The sequence below is a fragment of the Pongo pygmaeus genome, chromosome 8 (genome assembly GCF_028885625.2).
Source record: "Pongo pygmaeus isolate AG05252 chromosome 8, NHGRI_mPonPyg2-v2.0_pri, whole genome shotgun sequence".
NCBI lineage: Eukaryota > Metazoa > Chordata > Mammalia > Primates > Hominidae > Pongo > Pongo pygmaeus.
Genome location: NC_072381.2, coordinates 62,673,992 through 62,686,037, shown reverse-complemented (window position 1 = coordinate 62,686,037; position 12,046 = coordinate 62,673,992). Strand labels below are relative to the sequence as shown.

At 51.4% G+C, this 12,046-nt stretch overlaps 1 protein-coding gene across 1 annotated transcript; it reads right to left on the bottom strand.

Moving 5' to 3' along the window:
• Positions 1-2,610: 2,610 nt before the first annotated feature.
• On the bottom strand, positions 2,611-11,503 carry SFTPD (surfactant protein D). The gene is made up of 7 exons (XM_054435815.2): positions 11,302-11,503; positions 7,557-7,673; positions 7,183-7,299; positions 6,748-6,864; positions 6,186-6,302; positions 5,494-5,577; positions 2,611-3,100 (listed from the first exon to the last, which is right to left on the bottom strand). Exons 1-7 carry the CDS (start codon positions 11,498-11,500, stop codon positions 2,724-2,726), a joined length of 1,128 nt encoding a protein of 375 aa, XP_054291790.1. The 5' UTR covers positions 11,501-11,503; the 3' UTR covers positions 2,611-2,723.
• Positions 11,504-12,046: the final 543 nt, after the last annotated feature.

Below are 12,046 nucleotides of genomic sequence, written 5' to 3'. Positions count from 1 at the left end.
ACATCATAGGAGATTTTTTCTCTCCACACACACCAACTACGCTGACTTTTCCCTTAGCAAGAAGTAGGTTTGGTTTAAGTATTGGGGTAGGTAGTGGTCACTTTCAGGGGGTCTTCCCAGACCATCATGATCTTGCATCTATCCCAGTGGCCATATTGTACCATGCGGACCCACTCCCCAAGTTTAGTTGGTTGGACCAGAGGCGGGCATCTGAGACAGAAAGACTCATTTCCACAGGAGTTTCCAATTGCTCCCATTGGAGAGTTTCTGATTTCTGTGCAGCCATCTTTAGGACACATGATTCTTAATGCTTGGATAGTCAAGAGACCAGGAAGCAGAGGAAGCTGGTATGCAAAAGAGGGAAAGATGCAAAGATGCACAGGGAGAAGCAGAAGCCAGGGAGAGAGCATGCCGTTACCTCAGTCCCCCTAGTCCTTTTTAAGCCCATTTGGAACCCTTTATTCAGAGAAAAAAAACACTTCTCTTGGCTTATGCTAGATCCAAGTGTTTTCTCTTATTTGTAATAAAAAAGCCATTCTGAGCTTCCTCGATGAATGTGTTTCAGTGTGGTCTCTAAGTAGTTTGCTCATTATTGTGTAACTGACTTATATTTCAGAAGCTGCCAGAAATTTGGGGATTTTTTTTTTCAGTAACTGGAGAACGATCTTAGCAGAGAACCTGGGCTGCATGCTGTCTTGAAGTGTGGCTTTTGTTTTATAGACATGCTGTCCTATATATGAAATGTACTTGTAGGAGTGTCGGGAAGAGGGATGGGACTAGGGGGTCCCATCCAGAAAGAGAAGTCCCCCTGGTTTGTGTAAACTAAGGAGAGAGTGGCTGGTTTTCTATCGGGAAAGAGCTTGTTTGCCCACTTTTTTTTTTTTTTTTTTTTTTTTTTTTGATACGGAGTCTCGCTCTTTCACCCAGGCCAGAGTGCAGTGGCGCAATCTCAGCTCACTGCAAGCTCCGCCTCCCAGGTTCACGCCATTCTCCTGCCTCAGCCTCCCGAGTAGCTGGGACTACAGGCGCCCACCACCGCGCCCGGCTAATTTTTTGTATTTTTAGTAGAGACGGGGTTTCACCATGTTAACCAGGATGGTCTCTATCTCCTGACCGCATGATCCACCTGCCTCGGCCTCCCAAAGTGCTGGGATTACAGGCATGAGCCACCGCGCCCAGCCTTGTTTGCCCCTTTTATGGGGCCATGGTTCATCCAGGTGTCACTGCCATCTTTTGAACACAGGTGTCATTTAAATCATTATGTGCAATAATATGTCAAATCAACTAAATATGCATGATCTTTGGCCTATATAGTTACAGCCTAAATGTATAGGCTTTAGGGTCAAAATGACCTTGCTAATGACCCAGCTGTAACACTGACACCCCCTTTTGTCCCTGCACAGTTTCATCCCTCTCTGTGCCTTGGTTTTCATATTTGGAAAATGAGGAGGAGGATTTAACTAGATTATCTCTAAGGTTGAGTGGGGAAAGAACATTCCTGGAATCACCAGGCAAGAAGAGGATTGGAGATAAATCAGAGCTTGGCCAGAGACCCTTTGTTCCAAAGTTCCCTAAGATTTCAGACAGCTTTAGGATTGTGCAGCTGGTACTCCTCCCATGAGTCAAGAGGCAGTCATGTTGGCAGCGATGGAGAGAGATCCTGGGCGGTGCAGGGGTGAGGAAGGGCCTACTGAGTGCAGGGCTATGTGGCCTAGCTGGGGAGGCAGACATTCTCTGCCGGGTCACCCTGCCATGCTGTGCAGCTTCCTGGGCTCAGACCTCAAAATAAGAGGCAGCCATGGAGGCTGGGAGCCTCCTTTTATCCCTGGGCTCCAGCCTGAACTGGCTAGAGGAATCTGGGGTTCAGGAAGAGGAGCTGAATAGGGATATACCTGCAGAGGAGCCACCAGCCTCCAGAAGGAATTTGAATGAGGGGACAGGATGAGCTCATCTCTGGAGTGAGTGTAAGAACAGAAGACAGCTGAGAGCTGAGACTTTGGCACTGCACCATTAAGTGGTCAAGGAGAGAAAGATGGACAAGCTAAAAAGACTAATAAGGGACCTGGGGCGGTGGTCTATGCCTGTAATCCCAGCACTTTGGGTGGCCAAGGCAGGCAGATCACTTGAGTCCAGGAGTTCGAGACCAGCCTGAGCAACATGGCAAAACATCATCTTTACCAAAAACACAAAAAATTAGCCGGTCATGGTGGCTCATGCCTGTGGTCTCAGCTACTTGGGAGGCAGAGGTTGCAGTGAGCCCAGATCGCACCACTGCACTCCAATCTCAGTGACAGAGTGAGACCTGGTCTCAAAAAAAAGGCAGAGCAGGCAAAAGTGGTATCTGTGAAGCTGGGAGGAGGAAGTGCTTGAAAGAGGAGGGAGAGATCCACAGGGTCAAATGCAGCCGATGGTTTGAGAAAAGGGGCTGAAAATGAGTCTTCAGGTTTGGGGACAGGAAGGTCATTGGAGACCCACTTTTATCCCTTATAGGGAAAGCAGGCTGGGCCCTTCTTCTCCTGAAAAGAGTTTTAGTGTAAAGGAAGCCTCACATTTCACTCCGTGGTGTTCTGCAGCAGCCCTACCTTTTGGCCACGTTCTGTAGAGAAGTCCTTCCCGGCACAGACAGTCACCTTTTTATTAGGATATTGGCAGCACGAGGGTCTAAGCCTTGACTTCCTGGCCAAACTCCTGGGCCAAGCGCTGCCCCACCCACCCCAGTTGGCTCAGAACTCGCAGACCACAAGACGCTTTTCTCCACAAGCCCTGTCATTCCACTTGCCATTGGTGAAGATCTCCACACAGTCCTCTGACCCACCGTCATCGTTGGGCTCCCCTGGGGCCCAGTTGGAATAGTCCAGGGACTCTCCTGTGGGGTAGGTGAACTTGCCCTCTGTCTTGGAGTCAGTCACGCCCAGGAAAGCAGCCTCATTCTGAGCTATGACCAGCTGTTGCAAGGCGGCATTCTCAGCGGCAGAGCGTGGAGAGGCCAACTGCCCACCAGCCTGTGTGCACACCAGCTGTGCCTCCGTAAACGGTTTGACAAAGCCTGCTGTCTTGAAAATCTTCTCCCCGACACTTTGGCCATTTGGGAAGAGCTCAACTAGGAGAAGAAGAGAGTCAGGTTGGGGTTGTGGCATCACCTGGCCAAAGCTCAGGGGCTCTGAGACCTCTGTGCTCCAACCTGAGCCTCTCAGATCTCCCAAACAGGCACCACATCAGGATGCCAGAGACAATGCAAGAGAGATTGTTCCAGAACAGCCCCTGTCCCATGATCTACCCTGTGAGGTGACACCATGATTCCCCACTTACAGATGAGAGCACTGGAGTTTAGAGAAACTAAGAGGCTCAAAGTCACACAAGCAGCAAATGTGCAGTTAGGGATTCAACCTCAGTCTGACAGCAAAGCTCAGACATGCTCTTTCTATTTTGGCACATGCTATATACTAGAATTGATTTGTCAATTACTAGGTAGAAATGAACAATTTTTCCCAAGTTGATCACAGTGTAGACCAGGCCAGTTTCTAAGAGTACAGAAAACACCTGCAATTAGCCCACTGTCACCCTGTACAACAGTAGGGGATGTGGGGTGTCGGAGAGGGTCTGTGTGACGGGGTAATGAAAGGGGAGAGACAGGAAGAGGAGAGGACATCTGAAAGCTGTCAGATGCTAATCTCTGCTCTGGGTCTGGCCTCATGGCAGCCTCTTAGTATGCACATGGGTGATGCCCCAGCCAGTCAGCCTGCCTGGGAGGTGCTGAGGGAGTGGAGGAGGGTATCTGAAGGGCATGTGTGAGTGAGGCGCAGGGGAGTGGTGTTAGTGCTGGAGACAGGCCTGGGTGGGAACTGGAAGACCAGGCATTCAGATCCACCCTGGCAACAGCTGTTGCATGGGCAAGGGAAAGTCACTTCCCTTTTCAGGGTTCCATTTCCTCATCTCTAAAATGAGGGCTCACTTCACAAAAGCATTGCCTGTGTGACATGTCAAGTATCTCTTTTTAGTCTGTCTTTGTGGCTCTTGGGCCCATGCATGGAAATCTTCTGCAAAGGACACTGGAAGCTCCAGAGAAGGCTGTGCCCCTGGCTCTGATGGGCTGCTCAGAATGCAGGCTGCACCCTGACTCATCATCCTCAAGATTCTCCATGGGCTCAGGGTGGCACCCAGAGCAGCCCTGAACAAAGTCAGCATAAGAGTTCATGTACCATTACTAGGTTTATGTGCCATGCACATATGTGGGCATGCCTTTGAATATATGTGCATCTATCCAAAGGTACATGGGAGTATGTAAGCTTCATCTGGATGTGTGTGCATATTTGTGTGTGCTATATAGACAACATATGAGCTCATGTAGGTAGATGGAGGTGGAATGAGTGATGGTGTTTAAGTGCACACACATGCGGTGGGTGCATATGGACATGTTCCTCTGTGTGTTTCTGTCACTGTGCCTCTGAGTGAATTAGAGCATATGCAGAAAGAGATATACCAAATGCTTGAAACTCTCATCTCGGAGCTTGGGTACTTAGAAGCCAAACCTATGTTGCACCCAGTCAGCCCTTTTATGCTCTACTACTTCAGAAAACTTTTATCTTTTATTTTTTGGCTCAATGAGATTCACCTGAACTCAAAGCTGATATCAAAAAGGCGGAGGAGAGTAGGGGAAGTTGGGCACTGACGTGGAGATTCAAAAAGGCACCAGGCCCTCAGGTGTGTGCCCCTGGAGGCCTCTGACTCTTCAGGATTCCAGGGTTAGGGCAAACTCTCTGCTCTAAAATACCTCCAGAGCTGTAGGTAGAGCCCAGCAGTGGCTGGAGCCCAGAAGCAGCCTGCCCCCTATTTGAACCAAGAGCACGTCTAAGGTGAGATATCTGATGGCCACATACCAAGGTCAGGCCCCCATCTGCCTTGTACCCCCAGAGCAGAACCCCAGTCCTAGTTCCCAGAATAGTATCTGGTTTCTGTGCTGCCTTGGGATGTGCAGCAGCATCACTGGGCACTCCCATACCTGGCCCCTCTGAGGTAAGAAATGCAGCCCGTGTTGGGTAGCCCCGTATCTATCAGAGGGACCAGCACAAAGTAGGCAGGAGAGAGGCTCTACTGAATTGCACTGGACTCAGGAGAACAGTTTGTCTCAGGGCACAGGTGGCATTGAGGTTGGTGGGTAGTTCAGGAGCCTGATGGCCTTAACTATGCTACTACCAGCCTGGTGAGCTGGTGATAGGGGCCATGTCCTCCTCCTTTGTCCCCTTGGATCTACTTTCAGCTCCAGAAGCAGGTGGCTGCCCTCTTCTAGCCCCATCCCAGCCTGAACCCTACCCCCTGCCACAGTCCCGGGTCCAGCCCTACACAGGTCCCAGCTCATTCCCATCCTAGACCCAGGGCAGGCTCTGCCTCAGGCCCAGCCAAAGGTCTAGCCCCAGCCAAAGGCCAAACCAAGGTCAAGATCTAGTGTGGGGCCCAATGCCAGCACTGGGCCCAGGTTCAGATCCAGGAACTCACCTTTCTTATGCTGAGAGAAAGCAGCCTGGAGGTGCTGTACTTGTCCCTGTAAGGCCTCAACCTGCTGCCTCAGAGAAGCAACATCTGGAGGGGAGAAAATGGCCAAGTAAAGACTTGTCCAGAGAGCGAAGGAAGAGCTCAGATTCTGGGCCCCAAAGGAAGGGTGTCTAGTTTCGGGCACATATTGTGGGGCTGACCCACAGCAAGCCCACATCTACTGACACAGCTGGCCTCTGCTGTGTAAGGATGTCTTATGGTTCTGCTATAGACAAATTAGTCCCTGTACTTCACTGACACTGAACCAGATGACATTGTGACTTTAAAGTCTTGGAATATAATGGCATCTCCATTGGGTGGGGAGGGGGTTGCTGGGCAGGAATACACACTCGTGTGTTTCCTATTCACTGGGTTTTTAATGCCCAAAACTGTCCTATGAATTGGGAAGGCAGTTGTAGTTTTCCCGATAGTCAGATGGAGAAGCTGCCCAGGTTGCTTTCCCATGAGTACTAAGTGGCTAAGACCAGAGCCCCGTGCTCCTGCCTTCCAGCCTGTCCACCTTTCCTGAGTTCCACCCACCAGCTGCCATTAATGGGGCACACATCCCAGAGCCCCTCCTCTGGGATGAGGAGGGCTTCCTCTATGCCCACCCATGCCCCAGCAGGGCTTCCCTGGGCCAGGAGCTGCTACCTTACCTGGAAGCCCACTTTCTCCCTTTGCTCCTTTGTCTCCAGGAACGCCTTTGTCCCCCTTCAATCCCGGGGGTCCCCTGGCACCTGGGCTTCCCTGGGGACCCATGGCTCCAGCAGACCCTGGCGTAAAAGAAGAACTGGGTGAGCTATGTACTCATTTTATTTTTTTTGTTTTTAGCATTTTTACCTTCCCATACATGGACTAACTATTCTTATTGCCCAGAAACAGAGAGATGGTCCCCAGTACCCAGCCATGCAGCTCCCTGTACACTGACTGTCACTGTCACCTAGCAATCAACCCCGCTGTGTAAAACTGCCCCGCCACCCAACAACTAACCTTCCCTGTATACAGACTTCTCCATTGCTTGGCACCCCACTCTCCCTAGATAGGAACGGTCCCCAGAGACCCCTCATGCACTCTTCTTGGATACAGATTCTCTCCATGTTCCAGCGATACCACCTCTGCCTTTGTGGGTGGTGGAGGGGGTGTAGGCATTGACAGCTCCAAGCAGGCACGGGAGAACTGGACCCAGCCCAGCCCATCCCAGCTCTTTCCACTGCTCACCTGCTGCCCCTGCGTTTCCAGGGACTCCACGCTCACCAGGCACGCCTCGCTCTCCCTTAGGGCCTGTGAGTCCTCTTGCCCCTGCCGAGCCCTGCATGCCTGGGGCACCTACTTCTCCTGAAGAAGGAACACACAGGAACAAACACAGCTAAGAGTGCGTTCAGCAGGTGTGGTTTTGTTAGCAATGGAGCTTTTTGCCCACAACTTTAGGGTCAAAGAGAGAAGTGGGGAGACTCTCCTTGCTTTCTGGGGCTCCTCTGTGGAGGGTGAGAGGAAAATATTGCAGTTGTGGGGATTGGGAGGGTGCATGGCAAGGCCTTTGCAGCGTCAAGGGTCTGGGCTCTCCCTGGCACTCTGAGCACGCCTCAGGTCACATCATGGACCCTTGTCCTTCCTCCTTTCCCTTCTCAGACCGGCCACAGACCAGCCACCTACCTTTGGGCCCAGCTTCTCCTTTTGGGCCTGGCTTGCCCTGAGGTCCTATGTTCCCCTGCTTCCCCAAGGGACCTTCTCTTCCAGCTGGACCAGGCACACCAGGAGGTCCTGGAGGTCCTAAGGAAAAGCACCAGCCCGGTCAGTAACAATGAATCCTCTTGGCAGGAGGAGTGTGTAGTAAGGTGAGGTAATAACAGAGGTAAGGGAGGCAGCATTGTTGTCATCCCAACAGCAGGCCCCATCTGTCCTGAAATGACCCAGTGCCACCTTCAGACAACCTTCTTCCTGGGATGGGCTCTGTGCGTGCCCACTGGCATATCCTTGCAGCTGCACCACCACCTGGAAACACCTGAAGTCGACACCCAGTTGCTCACCACTTGGCCCAGTGTCTCCCTTTGGTCCAGGTTCTCCAACAGAGCCATTGTCCCCTTTGGGCCCAACCGGGCCAGCTTGTCCAGGCATCCCTGCTTGCCCTGCAGCTCCTGGCAAACCTGTAGCAGGAGAAGAAATGGACAAAGACCTGGCCCTAGACCCAGAAAGGGCCAGCCTCCTGCAGGATCAGCCCCTAGCATTCCTTCAGGATTCTGCAGAGCATGAGACTTCCACCGTCACAAACCCGGGCCCAGTGGTGATCCAGGAAATTGGTATCAACATCCCCATTTTATAGATGAGGAAGAAGCCTTCCAGAGCTGGAGGTGGATTAAACCCAAGACCTGCCTGACCTTCTATGCGGTGCTCCTTCCCCTACCCCAAGGCCACTGTATTGATGCCAGGCAATCTGTCAGCTCTTACCTGTGATCATGGACTTCTTGCATTCCATATATATATATATATATAGATAGATAGATAGATAGATAGATAGATAGATCAGGGAAGCCAACCAGAAATGGCACCAGACAGGTGGTGCTAACTTGTTCATTCAGTTATTGGTCCATTTGCTTATTTATTTGTTCACTAAGAGCCATCTATGCAGCATCTACTTTGTACCTAGCACTAGGCCAGATGCAAATCTGAGCTTAGCCTCAGGTCTGCTCAGCAGGGGGTTCATAATACACTGTGAGACAAGGGAGAGGAAGGACAATGCATGAAGTGTCCCTCATCTCATCTGAGTGTCCCCACCCCAGCACTCACACACTCAGAGCTGTCTTCTTCAAAGAGAAAGTGGGATTTTAAGGGCAAGGAGAATCGAGGGAGATTTGCAGAGAGGAGGTGACATTTCAGGCTTGGAAGCCATGCTCCCATGGCAGAGGAGGCCAGGCCTCCATGGAGGGCAAGCATGAGGTTGTGGGTAAATTTGCTGGATGGGTGGAAGAGTCTGTGCTGGCGTATCCCAGCAGCGCCACCACCTGGAAACATCTGAATTCCATGCCCAGTGGAATTCCGTGCCCTGGATCCGGCCATTGGTTACAGTCCTTATTAGGGATGAAACGGAAGCACAGAGGGTTATAGGATGGGCCACACCTCTGACACCCAACAGCACATTGTCCTCAAGGCAGGATGTCCTGACCCCAGGTGGAGCCTTACTTGGGCTTCACCCAGGCCAAGTCAGCAGCAGGAAGATGGACCAAGAGAAAAACGTCACTCTCCAGAAGGGAGTGTTAGAGCCCACTTGTTCTTGGTACACAAACTATGGAGGCCATGAGAGCACCGGGGTGGAGTTGGGGCACCTCCCCAAATGCTGCACCCATGCCTTTCAAAACACTCACTGTGTATCCTAGTGTCCCCAGAGACCTAGACCTGCACCCGAGTGCCACCTGAAGTGGAGTTTTATGGCCCAGCCTTTTGCCTATTTTGACTCCTAAAATTCCTCCACCCCTTCCATCTTCCATTCACTCATTCCATAAATATCTCTGGAGCCTCTAATACATGCCAGGCACTGTCCTGAATACTGGGGATAAACAGCCCTTTTCTGGGGAGCTTCAACTCTATCTCATAGAAACAGATAATAAAACATTAAAAATGTACAACATACGGTATGTTAGATATAATGCCACAGGGAAAAGTCAAGCATAGGGTGTGTTAGGGGTAGGGTCTGTTTTCAGTAGGGTGGTCAGGGAGTGCCTCACTGAGAAGGTGATCCAGGAGTAAAGTCCTGAAGGAGGTGAAGTGTGAGCTGCAGGGACAGCTATGAGAAGAGCAAATGGCAAGCCCCTAAAGAGGAAGGAGGCTGAGCGTGACCGGGGGCCAGAAAGAAGCTATGTGGTTGGAGCTGAGTAGGGGTGGTGGCACTGAAGTCAGAGGAGCAGCAGGGGTACACGGGTACAGGGTGGTCCTGCCGGGACTCATGGGCTGCTGTAAGGTGTGTGATTTGTCCAAGGGAGATGAGCATCCCTGGAGGGACTTCCCCACAGAATATTGCTGAGCAGGAATGCCGAAGGTGCTGAGGAATAAGGAATTGTTCCCCCCAAAGGCAGGATCTGGGTCATATTTACCCTCCATGATACGTCGGGGATGTCACCAGAGTGACTCAAGCTTCACCCTCCACCCCTACTCAAAGATCTCTTCTTTCAAGCCCCAATTTTCCTCGTAGCAGATTCTGGGAACCACATGCTTCCAACTCTGCAGGGGTGGTCGTCACAAGCACAGACTTTGGCCCACACAGACCTATTCTGGGTAGATTCTGAGGATGCTGAGGATTCTGAGGGAACCTAGCCCTCAGACCTGTAACAGTGGAGTGACTGGAGAGACTGTCATTGAGAAGCCAGAGTGGAGCCTCATCCTGCAGCCCCACTGTGTTCTGTCCTCTGTCCAAGTACTGACCCAAAGCCAGGCCTGGAATGTGCATGGGTTGAAGCACATATATGGGGAAGGGAGGCCTTGACCATGCTTAAGGCAGCAAGCTCCCAGGGCCATTGTGGGAAAGATCCCTGAGATTCAAATCCGGGGCCCTACCGGAGGCCAGACTGAGTTGGGAATCTCTGAGAAAGAGCTGCCAGGATGAAACCCACCCCCATTCTGGGATCCCCCCTGGACAGCCCTCCCCAAGCCCCATCCCATTCACATTGGGAGCCACTTTCTGTCTGTAAGGGATAGGCAGATGCTCACTTGCCCCTTACCCCACAAAGCCTGGGGATGTTGCTTCGTCTTTCCGGAAAGTTAAAGACTGTATCTGATCCCTTTGAAGCCCTGCCCAATGTCATAGAGGTCCCTTGGTTCACACAGCTGGCTGATGGAATTCTCCTTTCTTGCCAGTAAGACCTAGATCTTTCCCTACAAGCGGGGAGCAGTATTTCCAGGGACAATTCCCTTACTCATCAGTACCTCTGCTAAGCTCAAGATAATTCACCTATTTGGTACAGCAGAAAATGCAACTTTATCCCAAAGACTCAAGAAAAAATAAAGCCTTTGGCTCAATTATTCATCACTGGGTGGTAGATATCATTCCCATTACCAGATAAAAAAACAGACTCAGTGACACTGAGGGGCTCTCCCAGTGTGGAGATGGAGCCAGCAGTAAAGCCCAGGCCAGTCTGATGCAGAGCCTTCGTCCTTTCCACCTCCAGAATGGTTGTTACTTAGCCTCTCTGCATCATCATTTTCTTACCTGTTGAAGGAGATTAATATGTCCCCTGTAAGACTCTTGGGAGGATTAAATGAACTACTCAAGTGAATGCCCAAGCACAGGGGTGGACAAAGAAATGTGAGTGCCTTTTCTCTCTGTGTAATGTATTAGAGCAAATCCTCTTGATTCGGCTTGAGAATGGAGCCATGGAGCCCCATTTTTTCCCACCCTTCATGCAGTAGTGTTTAATTAAATATTAAAAATACTTAATGCTCTGCACAGGCATCATTTAATTGGAATGAACAACTGCTAACTGCTGGCACAGGGCTCTAGAAGGCCCCAGATATCAGTAATTTACCACTGTTTGCTTGCTCTTGGGATAGGAAGGATCCGGGGATCCCAGAGGAGGAGCTAGGGCAGTTGGGTGCTGGAGGAGGCACATGGGGGCTCAGCACAGCCACTTGTTTGCCAGCTGGTGGAGCAGTGTGGAACTCGCCTTCTTGGGAGGAAGAAACCCATCTCCAGACTTCCATAACAAAGTACCCAGAGTTGCTGGGCTAGTTACAATTCCAATGACCATTCCTCCCCAGCAGGATAAGCCCAGGGCCCCACCCTACCTGGGTCCCCCTTCTCGCCCCGAGGGCCCTCTCTCCCATCCCGTCCATCGCGACCAGGCAGGCCACTCTCCACTGAGCTACACATGACCAGGGTGCAAGCACTGGGCGTTGTTCTGTGGGAGTAGGTCTTCATTTCTGCTTCCAGGTAGCCCAGGGGCTGTGTGAGCAGGACCAGTGCAGAGAGGAGGAAGAGCAGCATGGCCTGGAGAGGTGAACAGAAAGAGAAAAGACATGCTTATGCTTCGTGGACATGGTTTAGGGCTTGGCTCAGCTTCTAGAGGTGACAAGAAGCCTCCATTCCCACCTTCTGTCCTCTGCTATGGGGCCTGGAGCAGCAAGAATCCAAAAGCAGTTTAAGGACAAGGTGGGCACATGGTCTGGATGGAGGGCATGAGTTACCCAGCTGGAATTCTGACATAGGTTGACAACAGCATCCCCCATTCTCAGGTGCTCATGTCTTCCCTTCTTGTGCCTTCCCTTGGGCACTAAGTTTGGCACAGTGGCTAGGATGTAGCATTCCTCACGGGGGCCATCTGTCACATCAAGAAGGATTCATTGAGTGCCTCTGGGCAGGACACCCCCACCACTCCCTGTCTGTACAGGACCATCTCCCTGTCTGTACCACTGAGGCAACTGGCTTAGCTCAGACAAGGCAAGCCTGTTTCTTCTTTCTCGCTGCCTTGCATGGACTAGCACTGGCGCTGACAGTGCTGGTCTGAAAATGCAGTCAGAGTCCTGAGTGCTT

What these genes read in the sequence shown, in the direction of transcription:
- SFTPD (XM_054435815.2), bottom strand. Translation starts at nt 11,500, where the DNA reads ATGCTGCTCTTCCTCCTCTCTGCACTGGTCCTGCTCACACAGCCCCTG. An exon ending in GGGCGAGAAGGGGGACCCAG is followed by an intron (nt 7,674 to 11,301) that starts GTAGGGTGGGGC and finishes CTCCTGCTACAG; the next exon opens with GTTTGCCAGGAGCTGCAGGG. An exon ending in AGGAGAAGCTGGGCCCAAAG is followed by an intron (nt 6,865 to 7,182) that starts GTAGGTGGCTGG and finishes TTCCTTCTTCAG; the next exon opens with GAGAAGTAGGTGCCCCAGGC.